The sequence below is a fragment of the Rhinoraja longicauda genome, chromosome 22 (genome assembly GCF_053455715.1).
Source record: "Rhinoraja longicauda isolate Sanriku21f chromosome 22, sRhiLon1.1, whole genome shotgun sequence".
NCBI lineage: Eukaryota > Metazoa > Chordata > Chondrichthyes > Rajiformes > Arhynchobatidae > Rhinoraja > Rhinoraja longicauda.
In genome coordinates, this window is record NC_135974.1 from 34,274,406 (window position 1) to 34,297,486 (window position 23,081).

At 45.0% G+C, this 23,081-nt stretch overlaps 1 protein-coding gene across 8 annotated transcripts in view; it reads left to right on the forward strand.

Moving 5' to 3' along the window:
* The first annotated feature begins 596 nt into the window (after positions 1-596).
* Positions 597-23,081, forward strand: part of LOC144604549 (uncharacterized) — a 28,132-nt gene continuing 5,647 nt past the window's right edge. For 2 of the 8 annotated variants that reach the window (XM_078419100.1, XM_078419101.1), the window contains exons 1-4: positions 3,630-3,938; positions 12,469-12,669; positions 17,493-17,596; positions 21,835-21,901. In XM_078419100.1, coding sequence (XP_078275226.1) covers positions 3,896-3,938; positions 12,469-12,669; positions 17,493-17,596; positions 21,835-21,901 — 415 coding nt within the window. In that variant the 5' untranslated portion in view covers positions 3,630-3,895. Of the gene's footprint in view, positions 833-1,668; positions 1,764-3,293; positions 3,438-3,629; positions 3,939-8,009; positions 8,163-12,468; positions 12,670-17,492; positions 17,607-21,834; positions 21,902-23,081 lie in introns of those variants that run through there. The other 6 variants (XR_013548734.1, XR_013548733.1, XR_013548736.1 and 3 more) reach the window with 6 other exon arrangements.

Here is a 23,081-nt window from a genome sequence, read left to right on the forward strand (position 1 = left end):
GTGTGTGTGCGTGTGCGTGTGTGCGTATGTGTGTGTGTGTGGGGTGTGTGTGTGTGTGTGTGTGTGCGTATGTGTGTGTGTGGGGTGTGTGTGTGTGTGTGTGTGTGCGTGTGTGTGTGTGTGTGCGTGTGTGTGTGTGTGCGTGTGTGTGTGTGTGTGTGTGTGTGTGTAACATCTTTACTAGCATGGATAATTCAGTCATTGCAGGCGAAAATACGGTGCGTGACAATAAAGGCTGGTGTTCGCGTTTAGAATGATGGGTTTATGTGAAAATGTAAAAGTGCGTTTTTAATTTTTTTTTTGTGTTTTATAACAAAATCCACGATTATAATTTGTCTAATATTCCCCACTGCAGATGCTTACATAACTGACCCCTGCGATAAGCAGTGGCTGTATGTGCGCTATTGAAGCGTGTCCATTGAGGCGTGCAAAAGGGGGGGGGGTTTGAAACTCCCCGGGGTGTTTATTTTCTGCCTAGGCCAGAGATAGAACGAGAGCAAGGAGGAGGGGGAGGGGGAGGGGGACGGTGGTGGTGGAGGGGAGGGGGGAGGGGAGGGGTGGAGAGAGAGAGAGAGAGAGAGAGAGAGAGAGAGAGAGAGAGAGAGAGAGAGAGAGAGAGAGCGAGTGTCATTGTAACGTTCAGGGCGCAGCCTCGCTCAGATGGAGATGTGGAGACGCCGACAACCCGGGAGCTCGGCGTGCGCCATCGACGGCACTGAATGAGTTTGCCAGTAAAATATCAGCTTCTTTTACAGATATGAATCATGAAAAACGAGGAGAGCCGGCGGGCTGAAGGTCGGAGTGACCGCTGTTTGCACGGAAGCTGAAGCAGGCTAGTGACTTTACTGTTTATTGCAGCGATGTCTGGTCCAAACCCGTCTCGGAGATCAATTTGCCTTTGAGCCATTGGTCAAAATTAAGAAATCATTTAATATTGATCTACCAAAGGGTAGGGCGCGGGAGCGGGAGCTTGCTAAGGCGGCGGAGTGGTGGATGGGGGGGTCTATACATGGTCAGAAGGGTTTGGCCGCTAGAAATTGCCGCTGCCGTTCCCCTTGCAGTAAAACGCAGCGTTTCTCTGCAGCCTCTTGTGTCGAGCGTTAAGGCGGCCGCTAAACCTGAACCAGCGACCCTCTCCAGCTAATGGATGCATTGTGCGTTGTCGAGAGGGCAGCGCGCCTTCTTATGGACTCACCGTCCATCATGTAGTTTGAGGTGCAGCCTAATACACGTGCCGCACCAGCCCCAAGCCCGAGCAGAATGAGCGGCACAATTGCAAGGGTCTCATTTTTGATCTCCGCGTTATATTCGCGGTCAAGCCTAATGCAAGGATTTGGGAAGTTTGGTTTTGGGGTTTTTTTTTGGTGATTTTTTTGTTGTTGAAAGAAGGCACTGGATGCAATGGTCAGAATCCCTCCACGTAGCGGTTCTTTGTCTGGCTTTTTTTTTTAAATCAGTGGGTGGTGGGAGAGGGGGGGGGGGGGGGTGGGGGGGAGAAAGGAAGAAAATGGCGAGCGACAGTCGTTTACATTTTCTTCCGGTATTCCAATCAATTTGCCTGCGCTTCATGACGCGCCACAACAATAAGCATATCGTCGCCATTCGGAATATGGCCACCAAATTGATATATATATTTTTAATCGCATGCATGTAAATCGCAATCCCATCCAGTAAAAATAATAAAGACTTCACCCTCAAAGCCCATTTGGCGCCTTCTACAAAAACTATCTGACCAGGGCTGGTCATTTCACGTCTATCTCTGGGTTTGTACTAACACTCCGCACCAAATGTTTTAGCCAAGATCAAAGAATTTACAATTAATAATCGATTGTACCTCAATCTCAAACCTACTTGTGCATGCATTGCAATTGTATGTTTCACAAAGGCCAATTGTACACCGCATTTAAACTAATATTATTATTATTATTAATTTAATACGTTGCTCTTAAAAAATAATTTCGTTGTTTTATCTTCGCCGAGCATTCACCAATAGAGTACTGTATTAAATAGCTGATTCGAGTTTTCGATTCTCGGTTTCCACAAGGGGAAAGCTACCACGTATTGTTAAGTGCAGGAAGGAACTGCGGATGTATTGTTAAGTGCTCGCCCAGATTCGTTGCAAAGTGCTGGTGTGGGATAGAATTACGTTCAGAGTTTGGTGCTGTAATATGTCGGTGACTTAAAGCACAATACAGTTCATGCTCCACGAAATGGCTGAAATATGTGTACACGCTATATTGGTTTGATTCGAGAAAGAAATATAAATGTTGTGGTGCTTTGATTCAACAAGGCTTAACGTGTGTGCATTTGTTTTAATTAAACCTTTCAGCCGAGCCCAAATCTTGCATGTTTTCAATGTCCTTGTATGCAGTTAGTGCACTGTATAGAACGACTCTCTGCAGCCTGAAGTAGGGTCTCGACCCGAAATGTCACCCATTCCTTCTCTCCAGAGAGACGCTGGCTGTGTCCCGCTGAGTTACTCCAGCACTATGTGTCTATCTTCGGTTTAAACCAGCACCTGCAGTTCCTTCCTACGACTGCCTGCCACCGAGGCATTTGGATGTGTGTTGCCAGATCTTGCTTGGTTTCACAGGCAGCAGAAATTCACCCCTGTCAGAGCAGTGTGTGGATTTAGTAACAGTGAGATCACCCTCATAGGGTTTTTTTAAAAAAATAGTGCTGATTCGCTTCAACACCATGGACAGCGACCAATTCGTTTACATGGTCCAGCACTTAGGTCTGGTTTCAATAACTTACAATTATGGCCTTTAATGCTGTTTACACGACTGGTCATTGAAATTAACCTGAAGTTTAACAATAAAAATCTAGGCATGGACAATGTCAATTGCCGTGAATGTCCAACAGCGGGGATAGGTGTGTGATATATAGGCACAAGGAACTGTAGATGCTGGTTTACATGTGTGATGTGTACAGAGGAGGCAGGGAGCGCTTTATGGTTGTAACTGTGGAATATTAAAGAATCGGGAATTTTTGATCAAGATCAAAATGGTAGTGGATTTTCGGCTTCAGTCGCCGGCAAATTGCACCAAACGCGATTAGGCATGGGCCTGCGGCGAGCTCAGAACTATCTTGCAGGTCTTGTGTTCCAGCGACGCATCAATTGGAATAACCCGCCTGCAAGATCGCGGTAGTGTAGGATTTCACTCTTAGTTTCAAGGGCATCCTACTGGTCGGGGTTTGGTTAATGGCGCAGTGTGACTGCCCCACCAATGACGTCATGGGTCCCAATGTAATCCTCTTGATCTGAACCCAATCAGCAGATGTGGCGCTTGTCTGGATGGGGTGGATTAATCCGTTAGACTGGATCAGCTCAGATCAGCTGCGCGCCACGACTGGACCAGCCTGCCACTAGTCCCATAAAGAGACGGGATAAATTGTAGAACCTCGTCCGCCTCTTTAAACAGTCCGGGACGGAGGTGAGGAAGAACAAGAGCTCGGACCACCGTTTGGCGTCTACGATCTCCCTCCTCTCTCTTTCTCTCTCTCTCTCTCTCTCTCCCTCTCTCTCTCCCTCTCTCTCCCTCCCTCTCTCTCCCTCTCTCTCCCTCTCTTTCCCTCTCTCTCTCCCTCTCCCTCTCTCTCCCTCTCTCTCCCTCTCTTTCCCTCTCTCTCCCTCTCTCCCTCTCTCTCCCTCTCTCTCCCTCTCTCTCTCTCCCTCCCTCCCTCTCTCCCTCCCTCTCCCCCTCTCTCCCTCTCTCTCTCGCTCCCTCTCTCCACTATTCACAGAACGAGATGGCCAGGAGAGCAGAGAGATCAGTCGCCTCTTTTTCTTTCCACCACCTCCTCCTCCTTCTCCTCGCTCTGCACTCCTCTGGTGAAGCGAGCGAGAGAACAAAACAAAAAAAAACCCTAACGCGTTTGGAGCTCGTTCACAATGGATGGTCCGGGCACATTCGCTGCTGGTGACTATGGAACCGGTAAAGCTGCTCAAGGCTAGTGTGGTGTTGTAGTGCTGAGTATCTGTGGGTTTGGGCGGAACAAGGTCTTGGTACGCTCTTATTTGGGAAGAAAAGAGTGGATTTTGCAACCGATCTGAAACAGCTGGAGATTGAACGTGGAGATTAAAATGGAAACATGGGCGCGAGGCTCCTGTGATATTAGAGATTTTAAATATATTTATATATATATAAACTTTTCTTGGACAACGGCGGCGGTGGGGAAGGGAGGGATGTGGATAACAACCGATGAAGATTGTGTGGCTTTTCTGCTGTGTGTTCTACCCAGCCATTTCGACAGGACGTTTGTAGATGGGAATGTGGAACCGTGTACCCTAGTACCTGCATGGTCGAGGTTGGGATTGCGAGCCAAGCGAGGTAGCTGGCTGGCTGATGCTGAGTCTTGCTCTCCGTGTTCACGGCGGACCTTGATTTAATATCCATACAATTAAGGCACGCGGTGAATGCCAAGAGAATGGCCGTCAGACTTCACTCACCTCCAGTGTAACCGGGCACAGCAGCCGGCAAAGCTCGCACAGTGTACGCGCATTTAATCACACAGCGCAAGCCTTTGTATAGTTTAAAAAAAAACTATTTAAGACACTGACACGTTAGCAAACCACAGTTTTAAAAGCAGGGTTTCAGTTTAAGTATTTAAGTGCTCTTCGTGCTTTCAAAATGGTTTAAAAAAAACAGAAAATAGGATAGTATACGCTCAAGGTTTAAAGTCAATGACAGACAGATTTATCATCTCTGAAAAACGCAGAGAGTGAAACAGTTTGTAATTATGATTTTGTTTATTTTTAAAGATTCCCCCCCCCCCCCCCCGCCCCCAATCTCTATCACCTTGTATCTGTATGTATCCTGCTGTCTTGTATATACAAAGCATCGTAGATCTTGTATATTTTCGGCGCTAGATTAGGCGCGTTCGCCTCTGTATGCCTTAATTCCCCACCATTAAATGACATTTACTTCCCAAAATGCCCGCTGGTTTCAGCAGTTGAAATTATTTTTTTGTGTTTGTACGTGTCTCGATAATGTCACAGACTCTGTTCACTTAACCGAGCCCTGAGGTTAATGGCAATCGCCCTTCGTTGCTCCATGACATTTTATAATAAAATAATGTCATAAAATGATGTAAGTTTCTAAAGAATGGATTTAGATGGGAGGGGAGGGGGAGAGGGGGGAGGGGGGAGGCTAGCAGAATCTCGAAACAGGAATATTTAACACTAACATTTTATTTTTAGAGAAAATTTCCAGCAAAAATCCAGCTTTTTAATTTGTTGCGTGCGGACTTATTCCTGTTCATAAAATGACCTCGATTTAGTTTTGATTCAATCCCATTAGTTTTTTCCCTCTTTCCTCGCGGATTGCTAACAAATACAGTATTCGCAGATGTCAAATTGAGGTCGCACATATTACAAGATTTCATTTTAAGCGGATTATTTAAGAGATACAGAAATAGGCGATGTGATAATTGCCATCTGCGGTGGTTAAAATCGAGGCTTTGTTTCAATACAACATTTGCTTCGCTCGAACCGAGATTTCAACATCAGATTTGAAGGGTTCCTTAGATCCCGATTGAGTCGTTCACTCAACTCCCCATAACAGTTAGTTCAAAGTGACTCTTGCAGAGTGGCTGATTTGTTAAAATATAGTGTATGCATTGGCCTTATTTTTAAAAAATGGTTAACTATTAAAGCCAACTATTAAAGAAAGCGGCGTTTAATTCCATCTGTTCTTAAAGCAATAACATTCATTAATTTTAACAAATCGATCTTATGATATATAATTTCCACCCGCTTCATCTCATTATAGGTGAGATTCGTACAAAATAATTTGTTTTGATTTTTTAATATGGGATTGCTAGGAATGAATGCGAATTTATATATATTTTTAGAGGGGGGAGGGGAAAGAAAAAAAAGTGTCGTTTCTGCTTATAGTGTTATGCATTTCCAGCGACTAAACATGGTTTAGAATTAGTGTGAGGAGGGAACTCGCAGCTTCTGTAGGTATGAACGCGTTTGAGAAGCAGGGATATGCTTATGGCGCTGTGTGAGACACGCCTGGAATAGATGCGGTTTTGTTGCATTGCGCTTCAAAATGTAGACCTATTGCGCGTGTGTGTGTGTGTGTGTGTTTGTGTATGCACACGCTAAATCTAACAGAGCACCCAATCCTTCTCTCCAGAGATGCTGCCTGACCCGCTGAGATACTCCAGCATTTTGTGTCTATCTTCTGTTTAAACCAGCGTCTGCAGTTGCTTCCTACACTGAGTGTACATTTGTTTTTTTGTGCGTGTGTGTGTGGGTGGGTGGGTGGGTGGGTGGATGGAGAATACCAGTGAGCAGATAGATGCACGACAGTGCACATTGTATGGCCCTGGTTACTGGGCTAACGCAGATAAGGAAAACAAGGAACTCGGAAATCGCATTAGATCCCCTTAAAAGATGAAGGATGTTGCATTTTGGCATAACAGTCTTTATTCTTATTTATCAAATCTTGGACATTCGCGATCTTCCCTCCAATCTGTTGGTTAATAAAATCCCAAAGAGAGCCAATATTAGTCCACGTGAGCGTGGGCGCTTGGTGGAACTAAATTGTTGTTGTCTTCTTTGATGGTTTTCTTTGTGGACTGTTAACAACATTGTCCTTGTGATAGAGGGGGGCGGGCTTCCCTTTCACGGGCATGCGATGCAGTTACACCGAGGTCGACGTAACCCACCCCCCCCCCCAAAAAAACCTTAGTTCTACCCTGAAGAGACTACATGTAGGTTGTTTTAAGCGAACGCCAGCCAGCTCGCTGCACAATGCGGTAGAGTTGACCCTTCAACGTGGGACTGCGGTGGCGGATGTTAAGAGTGCGCCCCCTTACAAGCGTACGTCCAACATCACCCAACCCTGCAATGCCCAGGAATTGGAACCAAGATCTCCCCCTCTCTTCCCTCCCCCCTCCCCCCCACCGTTTGTTTATGCCAATAACATCTGCAATTTGGAAACCTGCAGTTACTTCAATTCTGGGGTGGGGGGGGGGGGGGGGGAGGGGAGAATGCTCTAGTGCAAATGAAACCAGATCAACTTGACATCGTTACCCCAGGCAAACGAGAATGCGCAGAGCATTATCCCTTGTCTAACTGTTGACCACTTGCTCTGAATGCCACAAAGCTGGCGATCATGACAAAATCTCAGCAATTGTGCTAAAACGTGGGTGTTTATCATTTAAGCAAGGGGCAATGAGCGTCAAATTAGAAATCTCTGGCACCTCCAGACTCAGGAACAGCTTCATCCCCACGACCATAGCTGCCATGAACCGGTCCTGCTGAGCCGGATGGTCACATCGCACAGTGAACCGGCACAGATCTACTTGCACTTTATTCTGTTTTAAAACTGTTCCAATTTGTTTCATTGGGCTGTTTAAATTAATACTGACTAGCTAATTAATTTATTGCATCGTATGGGAGGCGCATTCCCAATCTCGTTGTACCCCTGTACAATGACAATAAAGATATATTGTATTGTATAAAGCGGACAATCGTGAGAAAGTCTCAAATGATGGTAAAACGTGTGGAGTGTTATTATTGGTGCAAGGGGTGACGAGAGTTGAGTTAGACATTTCAATTTTTCCAACCAGTATTCTCCTGAACGAGTGTTCTTCTTTTTTTATAATATAGGCGCCTTTGTTTAACGTTTCATCCAAATGACAGCTCTTCCAACAACGCGGTTCTTGCACTGCAATGTCAGGTTCAGAGTTCAAGTCCCGGACTAGATCTTGAGTGGACAGTAATGTGAAGGCAGAACGGCGACCACTGACGCAACGCGTTGGAAGCGAGAACTTCGTGCAGTCCTTCCTGCAATGAGCTCATTCTGCAGCAACGCTAGGATGCATTTTGCCGAATGAGCAGAAAGAAATCGGGAACTGGATCCGCGATATAAAATGACGACTATGGCTAATTTTGCTGACCGTTTAAAACATTCAAAGTGCCCGTTGCTTTACTGATATTTTTTTAAACGTCGTGCATTATTTCAATTTTCTAATCATATCTTTTTTTATAGGATCAGTGTAGGAAGGAATTGCAGATGTTGTTTTAAACCGAAGATAGACACAAAATTTTGGAGGATCTCAGCGGGACAGGCAGCATCTCTGGAGAAAAGGAATAGGTGACGTTTCGGGTCGAGACCCTTCTTCAGACTGGCACCAGGACAAGGGTTAGACTATTATAGGATCATGTCAGATTTGACAGGGATTTTTTTTCAGGTTAGGATGGAAAATGGAGCCCCCCAAAATAAATCAGGATTCAACTAAAATCTAAACGTGAAAGACACGCAGGATATTTATAGCTGAAATTCAGATAGGTTTTCCAAACATTGATCGCTCTTAAGCAGATCAATGAGTTGCATTCCGGTGCAGTTTGACTCCACTGTTAACAGTGGCGTCTAACCTTCTCTGTGTGGAAAAAGAAAGCGTGTTCACTGATCCGCGGGAGTTCATGTTACGCTAATGGCTTTTTAGTTTCCGACATTAATATATTGGAGATTGAGCTTATATCTGAAGGTAATGGAACATGTTCGCCCGTTGATGAAATGTCGATGTTTAAAGCTTGCAGCGCGGATAATTCATCCGGCGCCATACGGACAAGACTTTATCTGGGTCTGGAGGTTTCACTGTTAGAATGGCCTCAGTCCTGATTATTTACAACAACAACTTTCCCTGATTTAGCGCCCGCGATACCCTAAAACGCCCATTTGCAATTGACAGGATTTTTAACAAAAATCAAAAATTGTTCAAGATAGACACAAAATGCTGGCGTAACTCAGCGGGTCAGGCAGCATCTATGGAGAGAAGGAATGGGTGACATTTCGGGTCGAGACCCTTCTTCAGACTGAGAGTCAAGGGAGAGGGAAACGAGAGATATGGAAGGGCAAGGTGTGAAAACGAGAGATCAAAGGGGATGGAGCTCGGTTCAGATACTTGAAAGTGATTTTAAAAAGCAGAGTGGAAGGATTTATGGGGGGGGGGAGGAGGGGGGGTTTCAGAGTGAAGATAGACACAAAAAGCTGGAGTAACTCAGCGGGACAGGCAGCATCTCTGGAGAGAAGGAATGGGTGACTTATTCAGTCTGAAGAAGGGTCTCGACCCGAAACGTCACCCATTCCTTCTCTCCAGAGATGCTGCCTGTCCCGCTGAGTTACTCCAGCATGTTGTGGCTTTCTTCGGCTTAAACCAGCATCTGCAGTTCCTTCTTACTGATGTCAGTGCGACGTGTCTTATAGGCGGCAGGTATCCAGGTCAATGGTGAAACGACCAACGTCGCTGGCGATCCCGAAAGGGGGGGGAGTTGAACACATTCATGGTCGCCCACTTTATTTTTTAACAATTATCTACGACAGATGTAGATGATTCGGTGACACGGAATCTGTAGACTTACAGAGAGAGACACAGTTACCGCAAACGCTGCAATGTTGCGCAAAACGCAGAGCTGGAGGAACTCAGCGGGGCGGGCAGCATCTGTGGAAGGAATGGAATAGGCAGGCGAGGTTTCGGACCAGTCTCAGTCTGCAGAAGCCCACCCTGCCCACCCCCTCCCCACCCCGCCCAACCCGCCGAGTTACTCCGCCACTTTGTGTTCTACATAGACATTATAGGTCGTTTTGTTTTTAAAGAAACTATTTTCTTTAAAGAGCAATCGAGGTGGGAATGGTTGAACTCCAACTGTCAACAATGACCCAACCACACACCATTTCTTCCCCTCTTGCGGTGTCTGTTATTTCAGAAGAAATGATCACAGTCTAACATTAACAGAGGAGATATCCCGGACTAAATGAGCCGCAGTATCGCAAACCGGCTTCAAATTGGCGATCATTTATGTTAAAACTTGCAATGGAATTTTTAAAAAAGTTACCGTATTCTGAGATACAAATGCTGGAAATAGGCAGCGTCCCACAGCAACAGAGATGCGGGTTCGATCCTGACCTTGGGTGCCGCCTGTGTGAAGTTCGCACGTTCTCCCGGTTTGCTTCCACATCCCACAGACGTGCGGGGTTGTAGGTTAATTGGTCCTCTGTTAATTGCACCTCGTGTGTTTTGAGAGTGGACGAGAAAGTGGGATAACGTGGGACTAGCGTGAACGGGTGATGGTCGGCGTGAACTCGGTGGGCCGAAGGGCCGGATTCAATCCTTTTATCTTTAAAACTAAAACAGGTCGGTGATTTTAGGATGAGGATCAGGGACAAGTCAAGTGTGTAGGAAAAAAACCTGCAGATGCTGGTTTAAGTCGAAGGTATTTATTCACAACATGCTGGAGTAACTCAGCGGGTCAGGCAGCATCTCTGGAGAGAAGGAATGGGTGACGTTTCGGGTCGAGACCCTTCTTCAGACTGATGTTAGGGGTGGGGGCGAGTGTCCCCTCAGTCTGAAGAAGGGTCTCGACCCGAAACGTCACCCATTCCTTCTCTCCAGAGATGCTGCCTGTCCCGCTGAGTTACTCCAGCATCTTGCGTCTACCTACGGGTCATGTCAAATTCCAAATTTGGGCTTCGAGCTTTCTGATGAAAATCACATTTATATTTTTATGAATCCCACTCTGCAATTGCAAAATTTCCTGTTACTGTTTCATAAATTATTTTGATACGAAAATATGGGCTCCACCTTAAGCGTTTTTCCAATTTATAAATCTGTTATTTGCATAGTTTATATTCAAAATCTTCGTACATTTTTGTTTCAATTAATATAAAATTTTGCCCGCTTTTTCTATGTTTATGTCTTGTTTTATACTTCACAAACGTAATTTTAAATATGACCAAACATAAACGAGATTTCGGTTTTTAAACATGCCCCAAAGTCCAAATCAGACACAGTTAGTGTCGTCTTCCCCGCTGCCAACAATGAACCATTCAACATTTCCTTGAGTATCATCTGCTTTGATCTGTGTCTTTCACCCCTTACCCTTCCCACATCTCTCCCCCCCCCCCCCCGAACCACAGACTGAAGAAGGGTCTCGACCCGAAACGTCGCCCATACCTATCCTCCAGAGATGCCGCCTGTCCCGCTGAGTTACTCCAGCATTTTGTGTCTATCTTTGATGATTTGACTTTATGCAAGCTGACCCGGGTTGGTCATTAAGTGAACTTTATCAATGCATCACGCCGCTGAAGATCTCTGACACACGTTAACTATATAAATATGAAATTCGAGTTTAGCTTGCCTACTAAAAAAAAAGTTTATTTTCCAAAACGATTCTTTGCTACCGATAATCATATATACCGAGAGAACAGGAGAGACCAACGTCTTAGAATATATCGACACAAGGAACTTCAGATGCTGGTTTACCAATAAAAAGTGCTGGAGTAACTCAGCAGGCCAGGCAACATCTCTGGAGAACATGGATAGGCACAAAGTGCCGAGGTAACTCAGCGGGTCAGGCAGCATCCTGACTACGGGTGCTGTCTGTATGGAGTTTGCACGTTCTCCCCGTGACCGCGTGGGTTTTCTCCGGGTGTCCCGGTTTCCACCCACACTCCAAAGACGTACAGATTTGTAGGTTAATTGGCTTCTGTAAAAAAATAATGTAAATTGTCCCCTGTGTGTGTGTGTGTGTGTGTGTAGGATATTGTGTCAGGGGTGATCGCTGGTCGGTGCAGACTCGATGGGCCGAAGGGCCTGTTTCCGCACTGTATCTTTAAAGTCTAAAAGACCCAGGTCAACACATGAGCACAGCTTCCATACAATTGCCTTACAACATATGTGCCCGTGTTTAGGTTGCATCTAAACATGCTCCAAGACAATAGACAATAGGTGCAGGAGTAGGCCATTCGGCCCTTCGAGCCAGCACCACCATTCAATGTGATCATGGCTGATCATTCTCAATCAGTACCCCATTCCTGCCTTCTCCCCATACACCCTGACTCCGCTATCCTTAAGAGCTCTATCTAGCTCTCTCTTGAAAGTATCCAGAGAATTGGCCTCCACTGCCTTCTGAGGCAGAGAATTCCACAGATTTACAACTCTCTGAGTGAAAAAGTTTTTCCTCATCTCCGTTCTAAATTGCCTACCCCTTATTCTTAAACTGTGGCCCCTGGTTCTGGACTCCCCCAACATTGGGAACATGTTTCCTGCCTCTAACGTGTCCAACCCCTTAATAATCTTATATGTTTCCTGGTTCCAAAGACATCCTGGTTTTGTAGTTAATGGTATATACCCTGACCACACATCACGTTTGGTTTCACGAAGATAGACACAAAGATGCTGGAGTAACTCAGCGGGTCAGGCGGCATCTCTGGAGAACATGAATAGGTAACGTTTTACAGAGTGCTGGAGTAACTCAGCGGGTCAGGCAGCATCTCTGGAGGGCAAGAACAGGTAACGTTTCCCATTTCTGTCGTGCTAGGAAATGTCACCCATTCCTTCTCTCCAGAGATGCTGCCTGACCCGCTGAGTTACTCCAGCATTTTGGGTCGACATGCAGTCTGAATGTTGCCTATGTGTGATTAATATGTGCCCTTTCTCCATTTTAAGGCTCCCAACCCTCGAAGCACCCTGCTGTTCAATCTTCTGCTCATCTATCCGGACAAGGTTGGCGTGCCCTGTACATTGATAGAAATGCCGGATTCCTACCTCCTTCCTGCAGTTCGCAACAATACTGCTTTCTGCCGCGTTTTGTTGACAACAGACTGCATTATCGGTTAACCTGCTCACCTTCTCCCATTCACCATGCAGGTAAATGGAATATTTTATCCTTCTATTTATCACTTGGCTCTCTAAATTTTTTACCAAATCCAAGTGTTCATACATTTATTTTATCAATGTGAACGTTTTTTTTAATGCAATAAAGCTTTTAATTAAACATTAATTACCTGGCTATAGAATTCGTATACAAATCTAATATGCAATTATTCAGTGCAGAATATAACGCGGAAAGCATTACTTCCACGTTAGTAACCACAGAGCAGCACGTCATGTGGGACTGTGGGTGGATTAGGACCATCAATTGCATTATTAAAGCAGTTGGTGTCAGAGGGAGCAACATGCATTTGTCTGGAGCCAATCCCGCAGATTAATATTGGTCACTTCATAGCTTCCTGGACCATATCAACATGTTGGGAGATCCACCTCTACCTCACCTGGACCCACCCATCCTAAGCAGCTCTTCACTCTGCTCCTCGCCTCTGAACAAGGGTCCCCACCTGAAACGTCAGCCATCCATGTTCTTCAGGGATGCTTCCCGACCCACCGAGTTACTCTGGTACTGTGTGTCTTTTCTACACCCCTTTATATTGGCCATCTCCCCTCCACTGCTATTGAGGGCATGCAGCGTAGGTTTACTAGGTTAATTCCTGGAATGGCGGGACTGTAATATGTTGAAAGACTGGACACGTTGGAGGCAGGAAACATGTTCCCAATTTATTCACAAAATGCTGGAGTAACTCAGCAGGTCAGGCAGCATCTCGGGAGAGAAGGAATGGGTGACGTTTCGGGTCGAGACCCTTCTTCACATGTTCCCAATGTTGGGGGAGTCCAGAACAAGGGGCCACAGTTTAAGAATAAGGGTTAGGCCATTTAGAACTGAGATGAGGAAAAACCTTTTCAGTCAGAGAGTTGTGAATCTGTGGAATTCTCTGCCTCAGAAGGCAGTGGAGGCCAATTCTCTGAATGCATTCAAGAGAGAGCTAGATAGAGCACTTAAGGATAGCGGAGTCAGGGGGTATGGGGAGAAGGCAGGAACGGGGTACTGATTGAGAATGATCAACCATGATCACATTGAATGGCGGTGCTGGCTCGAAGGGCCGAATGGCCTACTCCTGCACCTATTGTCTATTGTCACTCTTTCAGACCAAAGGATGGGTCTCAACCCATTGTTCATTCCCTCTTCAGATGCTGCCTGTCCCCGAGTTCCTCCAGTAGCTCGAGATTGAGTTTTCAGTTCAAGATTCCAGCAGCCTTCATCTCTCCACTGTCCCTCCTCCCACACTGTTCCCATTCTTGGAATTGTATGGATATTAGAACAGTAAAACGGCATTGGGTGCAACCCATCCATGTTAGCATCATAAAGTCACAAAGCATGGAAGCAGGCCCTTGACCAAGTTGCCCCATCGACACTAGTTCCACTGTTTACAATTTTACTTCAGAGATACAGCGCAGAAACAGGCTCCTCAGCCCACCGAGTCCATGCCCACCAGCAATCACCTTGAACACGAGCATTTCCTGCACACCAGGGTCAATTTACAATTCCTTTTTAAAAACTGAAGCCAATTAACCTGCAAACCTCTATGTCTTTGGAGGGTGGGAGGAACTCGGAGCAAACCTTCGTGGTTACAGGGAGAATGTACAAACTCCGTACAGACAGCACCCGTAGTCAGGATCGAACCAGGTTTCTGGCGCTGTAAGGCAGTAACTCTACCTCTGCGCCATAATGCCGCCCCTGCACCATCTGCCTGTGTTTGGCCCATATCCATCCAAACCTTTCCTATCCATGGACCCATCCAAGTATTTTTTAAATGTTGGTACTTATCTGACACCCAATCTTTCTTATATTCCTTTCCCTCCCCTGTTCAACCACCTGACCACTCACTTTCTTATATTCCTTTGTTCAACCACCTGACCACTCACTTTTAAACATTGAAATGACCTCTATTGTGGATAGAATATATTTTCGCATTAAGTTTATTTTTCCCTTTCCAAACAAACTATCTTGCAGTTGTTCCTGTTATATGCATCCTTTAGCCTGCAGCCTGTAACAGTGTAGTGTGCATTAACATTGAAGAAACTCTCTGTGCATCTCATTGTATATTATCTGCCTTTGTTATGGTTTATTTTCCAATGTAAATGGCAATATAAGTGTTTATTCATAATGTGGATTTAATAAATCTGTTTTTAACCTTAAACTGGAATTAATCGCATTGTGTAGAAATGCATAGTATACTTTTTAGTTAAGATAGACAAAATGCTGGAGTAACTCAGTGGGTCAGGCAGCAACAGACAATAGACAATAGGTGCAGGAGTAGGCCATTCGGCCCTTCGAGCCAGTACCGTCATTCAATGTGATCATGGCTGATCATTGTCAATCAGTACCCCGTTCCTGCCTTCTCCCCATACCCCCTGACTCCGCTATCCTTGAGCTCAATCTAGCTCTCTCTTGAATGCATTCAGAGAATTGGCCTCCACTGCCTTCTGAGGCAGTGAGGCACATATGGAGTATATTGCAGATTAATTGATCTTAGATTTATTGATTAAATAAATTGACTTGCAGCTACAGAATTATGTATTAAAACCAGCAAGAAACAACCAGCTTTATTGCTCCCTTTGATTCCAGATATATTGTCTTAAAATATTAGCATGGAATATAATTGAGAAGTTTAAACTATTCAGTATTAAACTTTAGATCTTTTAATAATGTCTTGGACTACAAACATGTTTCCATTCAGGCTACAGTTTTTGGCTCAAAAGATATTATTGACAAATGAATGGAACATTTTCTCAATGAAAAACAGTGATAAAGGAATGTAATAAGTTAATGTAATGTGTACATGTTCTAAGATCAGCGACCATCAAGGACAAACTGCAGATGAAGTGTCAGAAATGTGGAGTAAGGGTTTTGGCAAACTTCCATAGATTGACCGGATTAAATGGGTATTAGATACAAGATGAGGTTGGACAATCTTCGATTGTTTTCTCTGGAGTATTAGAGGCTGAGGACAGACCTGGTAGAAGTACATAAAATTATAAGCATAGATAGGGTAGGTAGCCAAAACCTTTTCCCCGCCAGGGTGGAAATGATGAAGACTAGAGGCCATAGGTTTATGGTGAGAGGGGCAAAGTTGAAATACAGAGGGTGGTGGGTGTCTGGGGTGGAGGTAGAGATAGATATGATAGTGGCACCCTAAAGCTTTTTGGATGGGCATGTAGATACGCATGGAATGGAGGGAGATGGGTCGCGTGCAGGCAGAAGAGATTAGTTTAACATGGTGTTATGTTCTGCATGGAAGTTGTGGGCCTCAGGGCATGTTCTGATGCTGTACTGTTCTGCTTTCTGCATGTACATAGCCTTGAAGTAGTACAGAGATCCACTGCATGGAGTGTGGAAACTTTGCTGAATAAGACCAGGTCTCGAAATGAAGTCTCACATTTTGGTTTAGTGCATTTGGGCAGATTAGATTTCAGGCTCACATTAACACTATCACATTACCAGCTCTGCCTCAGTACATTCGCATTATTTCACGCAAGTGTATCGCATAGAGGATATAGCGAATTGCATGAATTTTTAATAATGACGCAATTCTGGCGAGATATAATTATTTTGACATGGTTTAAATAATTCAATGAGTTTTGATGGTGAATACAGTACATGTTATCCACATGGACTTTCAGAAGGTATTGGGGTATACAATGTGACAGGCTAGCTAGCAGAATTGGGCTTGTGGGAATTATGGGATCAAGGCATGGACAGATCAACCTAAACGATGCATGGTGGAGAGTGAATGGTTGTTTTTCAGATTGGATGCTGGTAGACCCTGGTGTTCTGCTGTGGTCAATGCTGCAACCATAGATTGTTGATGCCACATGGGTGCCCAGGATAACATTTCCAAGTCAGCACTGGCCGATGGTTGGGGATACAGTCAGCAGTGAGGAGAATGTGAACCACAAGACGATTTGGACAGGCCATCCGAAAGGCCTGCAAGTCAGAGAGGTGACATTTAATGTAGAGAAGTGCTATAATTTGCCAGATAGAATAAAGAGAGATGGTTTCGACATAAGGCAGTTCTCAGACTTTACTTTGGACTTTAGAAATACAGCGTAGAAACAGGCCCTTTGGCCCACAGTGTCCACTCCGACCAGTACACTAGCTCTATCCTACACACACAGGGGACAATTTACAGTTAACCCAAGCCAATTAAGCTACAAACCTGCACGTCTTTAGAGCGTGGGAGGAAAGCGGAGCACCCGGAGAAAACCCACGCGGGCACCTGGGGAACGTGCAAGCTCCGTACAGACAGCACCTGCAGTCGGGATCGAACCTGGGTCTCCGGTGCTGTAAGGCAGCAACTCTACCGCTGCACCACCCCTTAAGTTGTGCAGAAATGGGGGGACTCGTTGGAAAACAAACCCTTCAAAGTGGATGTTATGTGGAGTGATTAGTAAAACATACAGGGTTCTTGGAATGATTAGTAGAGGCACAGAGTACAAAAGCAAATGGGTTATTTGGAGCCCAGACGGGGTTCAAGTGCACTCTCGTCGTTTTGTCCGGATTAAAGGAGATGCCAGTTCACCAGTTGCCAGAAAAAAATGTTTTCATTTAATACAGATGCAATGGATTGAATGACCATCCCCTCCTATAACAGTTCAATGATTCTAAACTACCAGCTGAATTTTGAAATCATTTGTAAATGTGACCGATGTTTCTATCAGTAATTACACAAATCATTGGTTATATTTGATCAGTTCCAGTAGAGTTTCCAGTTTTTGAGGCTGCCAAATAAACACAATGGAACAACCTTTATCTAGGAATGTTCTTCACGTGAATTCTGTCTTCTGCTCTCCTAAAGGTGGCGATACACAGGGGGAGACATCATGTCTTACTGGATGGAGCACGATCTACAGGCTTCCGCACCGCCTACAAACCGACTGTCTGCATGTACAAGTTGGGACTGTGAGTAGAGGCAAGTTATTGGATAATGGAAGGTATGGAAACAGTCCACCCTACATTTGTCACCAGAACACAACACTTATTCACTTTTAGGATCATGATTGAATCTTCTGATTTCTCCCTCCCATCTTGGGTTGCCAACTGTCCCGTATTAGCCGGGACATCCCGTATTTTGGGCTAAATTGGTTTGTCCCGTTCGGGACCGCCCTCGTCCCGTGTTGGTAGGGTCGCCAACTTCCTCACTCCCAAAGAAGGGACAAAGGGTGACGTCATCGCCCCCGCGCCCCACGTCACCTCACCCAGCCAGCGGCCACGTGCTCCCGGCCCGGGCAGCCGCCATTATTGGTGGAGCGGGAGCACGTGGCCGCTGGCTGGGTGAGGTCACGTGGGGCGCGGGCGGGGCGGTGATGTCACCTTGTCCCGTATTTGGGAGTGAGGAAGTTGGCAACCCTACTCCCATCCCACCCCTCCTCCTCCCCCTCTTCCATACCAAGGAAACTCCAGCAATCTTCTAACAACAAGGACCTTTGCAATGCCCATTTTCCATGCACATAGGGATTAAATGATAAACCAGATCTGTGTAAATTAGCTGTATGTTTTGAGGGACAACATTGAGGGACAACAAAAGCTTAATCGGCATTTGGATTCCCTCCAGAGATAGTAATCAAAACCACGAAGGAATACGGTGAACCTGTCAACCCATATTTACCTAATTAACTTTACTTAATTATTTACCACATTCACTTTTAATGCGCGGTATAAACAGAATATAACTCGAAGACCTTTGGGAAATCATTTATTTCACATGACTGATGCTTATCATTAATGAGGATGGATGGAGTTGCAGTCAGATAGAGTCAGGACATACTACGACCCACTTCACACCATTACTGGCTGTGAACTACCCCCGCGAGTTTCGGCTTAGCCCAGGAAGCTGAACGTTTGAAGTTAACACTGCTGGTAAAGAGCTTTCTGCACCGTACCATAAAAGAGGAATTCAGGATTAATTGACAGTGAATCAAGGAGCGTGCTGCCTTTATCCCCCAAGCCCCATTACATACCCACATCTTACAAAGACCACGGCGCTACACACAAAAACACAAGTCCAGTTGGTGTTTGCATGCTGGGATGATGTTTTGATTTTTTTTTAAATTATCATTTAGATAGTTAATTAGGAGAATTGGAAACTAACCATTAGTAGCTTGGCAATTTCATCTATTTTTGTAAAAATATATAAAAGTAAAATCTTGCCTGCTCATCAGAGAAGAAGGAATCCCAAATCACTATTTTTATACCACATTTCAGCCACTATTCCATTTTTAAATATTTTAAAGATATTTTTTTCCATTTGAAAAAATGTTCTACAAACAAAAATCATGTTGCTCATTATTAGTCACTATTTCCAAGATTCTTCTTCTATTACTTAAATGCAAAATACCAAATTTCATCAAGCAAGTTCATATTTAGTCCACAATGATTGTGCAATAAATTGATTTAATTCTTGCGTAGAATTCTTGCCTAATGAGTTCTCCCTGGAGCATCCAAGATTTCAACATCTTCACCCAGGCTTCACCTCATTGTCTGTTCCTGGAATTAGCTAGAAAAGATGTGAAGAAATCACTTACTGTTTGTTCACTCACTTATTCAAGAATGTTTCATTCTTGAAAAATTATCAAGTTTGGTCGATAGTCTGATGGTTTGAAATGTAGGGACCCTTCCAAAGATTAAAATAGGAAAGGAGAGGAGTTAAATCAAAGGAGGGAGATTGGCCAAACAAAGACCGGATTTTAAAAATTATTATAAATTACTAATAGCATCTGATCACGAGGAGAGTCAAAACTCCACAGTTGGGATGCTGATGGAAATGTTTTAAGTAGAATTGTATCAAAACCAGTTTAAGATAATAATCAATGCTGATTCTAAAAATAGTCAAAGAGACAGTAACGTAAAAGATCAAAATAGGATAAATATGGAAATGAACTAGTCCCAAAGACATGCGCGTTTGTAGGTTAATTGGCCTCTGTAAATTGCCCCTAGTATGTGGGGTTGCATAGAACTTGTATGAACAGCTTTTAGTTTAGAGATACAGCGTGGAAACAGGCCCTTCGACCCACCGAGTCCGCACCGGCCAGCGATCCCGCACACTAGCACTATGCTACACACTCGGGGAAGTGGACAGAGTCACAGGGAGATGTAAACAAATTCCTGGGCCTTTAAGTTGCCGAACTAGGCTCTTATGCAATAAGCCAACACGCTTTCTACGGTACGCTGACAGAAGCTCGAGAGTATTCGTTGACGTACCGAGTCTCCAAAGGAAGTAGAGGCGATGATGGGCTATCAGGGTGGATTTTCACAGATGCACATGCTTAGGAACTTGAAGTTGTTGGCTCTCTCCATCGACTCGATGAAGGCACGTTTATAGCACTTCTTGTACATCCCCTCCATACCTTGTGGTGGACTGGGCAATGTCCATCAGTTTCTGCAGCCTCTCGTGTTTTTCCGTGAAATGCTGTTGTTTAGAATTTGAGCCTTTGACAGATTATCATTGCACTGGACCACTAATATAATCAGTGCATGCAAGGCTAGTTATTTTTTTAAATATCATCTACAACCTTACCTTTTTATTCTTTGGACTTTAATAATAATAATAATTTATTTGAAAAAGGGACAATGTACATTAATTGACATTCAAACAAATGTAAATGTACTCGAGTTAGCCAAGAGGCTAGTTTTCATCGACAGTCCAGATGTTGTTAGGCCTGATGTTGTTAGGCATCCTTGATGGCGAAGCTGTAGCAGTTGGTTGCGGCCTGCAGATGCTCCTCCTTTAGAGACACAGCGCAGAATCAGGCCCTTCGGCCCACCAAGTCAGCACCAATGTACTAGCCCCATGTACTCGCACTGTCCTCCACATCAGCGACAATTTATAATTTTACTGAAGCCAATTAACCTACAGACCTGTACGTCTTTGGAGTGTGAGAGAAAGCCAGAGCACCCGGAGAGAACCCACCTCACAGGGAGAACGTACAAACTCCGTACAGACAGCTCCTGGAGTCAGGATCTAACCCAGGTCTCTGGTGTTGTGAGGCAGCAACTCCACTGCTGCACCACTGTGCCGCCCTTTTAAAACTGCAATTCCTTCTAAATAATTACTAATCCTTATTTCTTCTACCATGCTGAAATTCCTTCTGAAACATTCCTCAAGCTGCAAAATTCTTCCCAAAGTACCCTGAACAGAACACAGTGAGGGGCAAGGATGGGTTTTCATAAGTGATAGGGGAGCAGAATTAGACCATTCAGCCCATCAGGTCTACTCCGCCATTCAATCGTAGCTGATCTATCTCTCCCTTCCTTCTCCGTGGATTGTCACCTTGTCGTGGTGGAGAAGCTTGTGTGGTCCTGAGATCCTGAGAGCGATGCCGTCTGGAGCTACGCTCCTGGTAGGGTCACCCATGGCGGTACGGTCGAGGGGGAGGTCCCTGACAAAGAGCAATCCAACCAAGACCTCAACGGTGGAACAGGCGGAGGATGATGGCTGACTTTAGTGGAGCGTCACAACGGCTGGGAAGGCGGATGAAAAAGGGTCCCCGGTCGTCTTGGACTCCGTGCCACTGGATCCTGATCCAGATCTGTCAAGGACCGTGTGGTGGCTGTCTGTGCACCAGTCTCCCCACGTTAAACAAAGTCACGCACAGGCGTCCTATCAAGACAGTTATACTCGCTTCGATTGACCACCAATGATGATTTCTCCCTCTCAACCCCATTCTCCTGCCTTCTCCCAGAACCCCTGACACTTTTGTTAAAGGGTTTAACAATTAGTTTATTTTTATTGTTCTCCTTGCCTTGCCTTTATCAATAAATGCCAAAGATCCATTTTAACAGCCTCACTTTGGCCTGCTACCTTCAACACTGTGTTTACATTTACTCCCTTTCCTGACTGTTCCCAGCAACATTTATAATTTCACACCTCCCACCAATACATCCAACATTTCACTGGTACATTCATGCCCTCTTGTTTGGTCGGCTTGTAGCCCACACATTTCTGTAACTATTTAATCTTTGTTGCTTTCCGTCCCGTTACACACATTCCCCCTTTCAACTTTCCTGCACCGCTCCTTATTCCTGACACCTGCAAGAACACTTAACTGCTGACCAATTCCAGTTGTGACACAAGGTAATCTTCCTGAAATGTTAACTTCACATCTCTCTCTCTCACTCTCTCTCTCTCACTCTCTCCACAGATGCTGCATGACCTGCTGAATAATTCCAGAAAATTGTGTTTTTATCTCCATCTTAAACCCACCGTAGGTTAGTATCTCATGTGCATGTTCATTACAGTGCAGTTGTGCATTGTGCTGTGTTTAACAGTGGGAGGGCAGATCAAATGAATGGTCATCTACAGGTTCATCCCACAGATAATTGACTCTTTACCATAACACGCCACCTTAGTTTAGTTTAGAGATACAGCGCGGAAACCGGCCCTTTGGCCCACCAAGTCTGCACAGACCAGCGATCCCCGCACAGTAACACTATATCCTACACACACTGAAGACAATTTTACAACTATACAAAGCCAACTAGCCTGCAAACCTGCACATCTTTGGAATGTGGGAGGAACCCCGGACACCCGGAGAAAACCCACGCAAGTCACGGGGAGAACGTACAAATTCCGTACAGACAGCACCCGTAGACAGGATCGAACCAGCCTCTGGCGCTGTAAGGCAGCAACTCTACCGCTGTGCCACCGTGCCACCCCTCTATTGTAAAGAAAACATTTGGTCTTTTTACGAGAATATAAATACACTTTCCTCGTGCACAAAAATTATTAATTTAGTTTAGAGATACAACATGAAAACAGGCCCATCGGCCCACTGGGTCCGCCGGCCATCAATTCCCCATTCACACTAGTTCTATGTTCTCCCACTTTCACATCCACTCCCTACACCCGAGGAGGAAGTGACTTTACTTTAGGCTTCAGGGATACAGCACAAAAACAGGCCCTTCGTCCCACAGAGTCCACGTCGACCTGCAATCACTGGGGACGATTTACTGAAGCCAATTAACCAGCAAACCCACACGTCTTTGAATATGGGAGTAAACTCACAGTCACAGGGAGATCATGCAAACTCCGCACAGTCAGCACCAGAGGTCAGGATCGAACCCGACTGTCTGGTGCTACAAAAACATAGTACATGTAGAACCACAGCTGATCAGATTTTTGATGGCAATTACCCTACAATCAGCCAGTTGTTTCTCCAGTTCTTAACCCATAGTCTGAATGCAAATTCCTTCCAATCTTTTCTCGAAGAAGCAAAACCCTACGATTAAAAAGTTTGCCAAAATCCTTGCAAGGAAGGACTCTACTCTGATAAGCTTTGATCTCACTTTTATATTTTGTTCAAACGCCACAAATCGGTGGGAATTAGCACAGACTCGTTCATGCAAGAGTGTCAGACAGCCTAAATATATGTACCATTACTACAGGTAG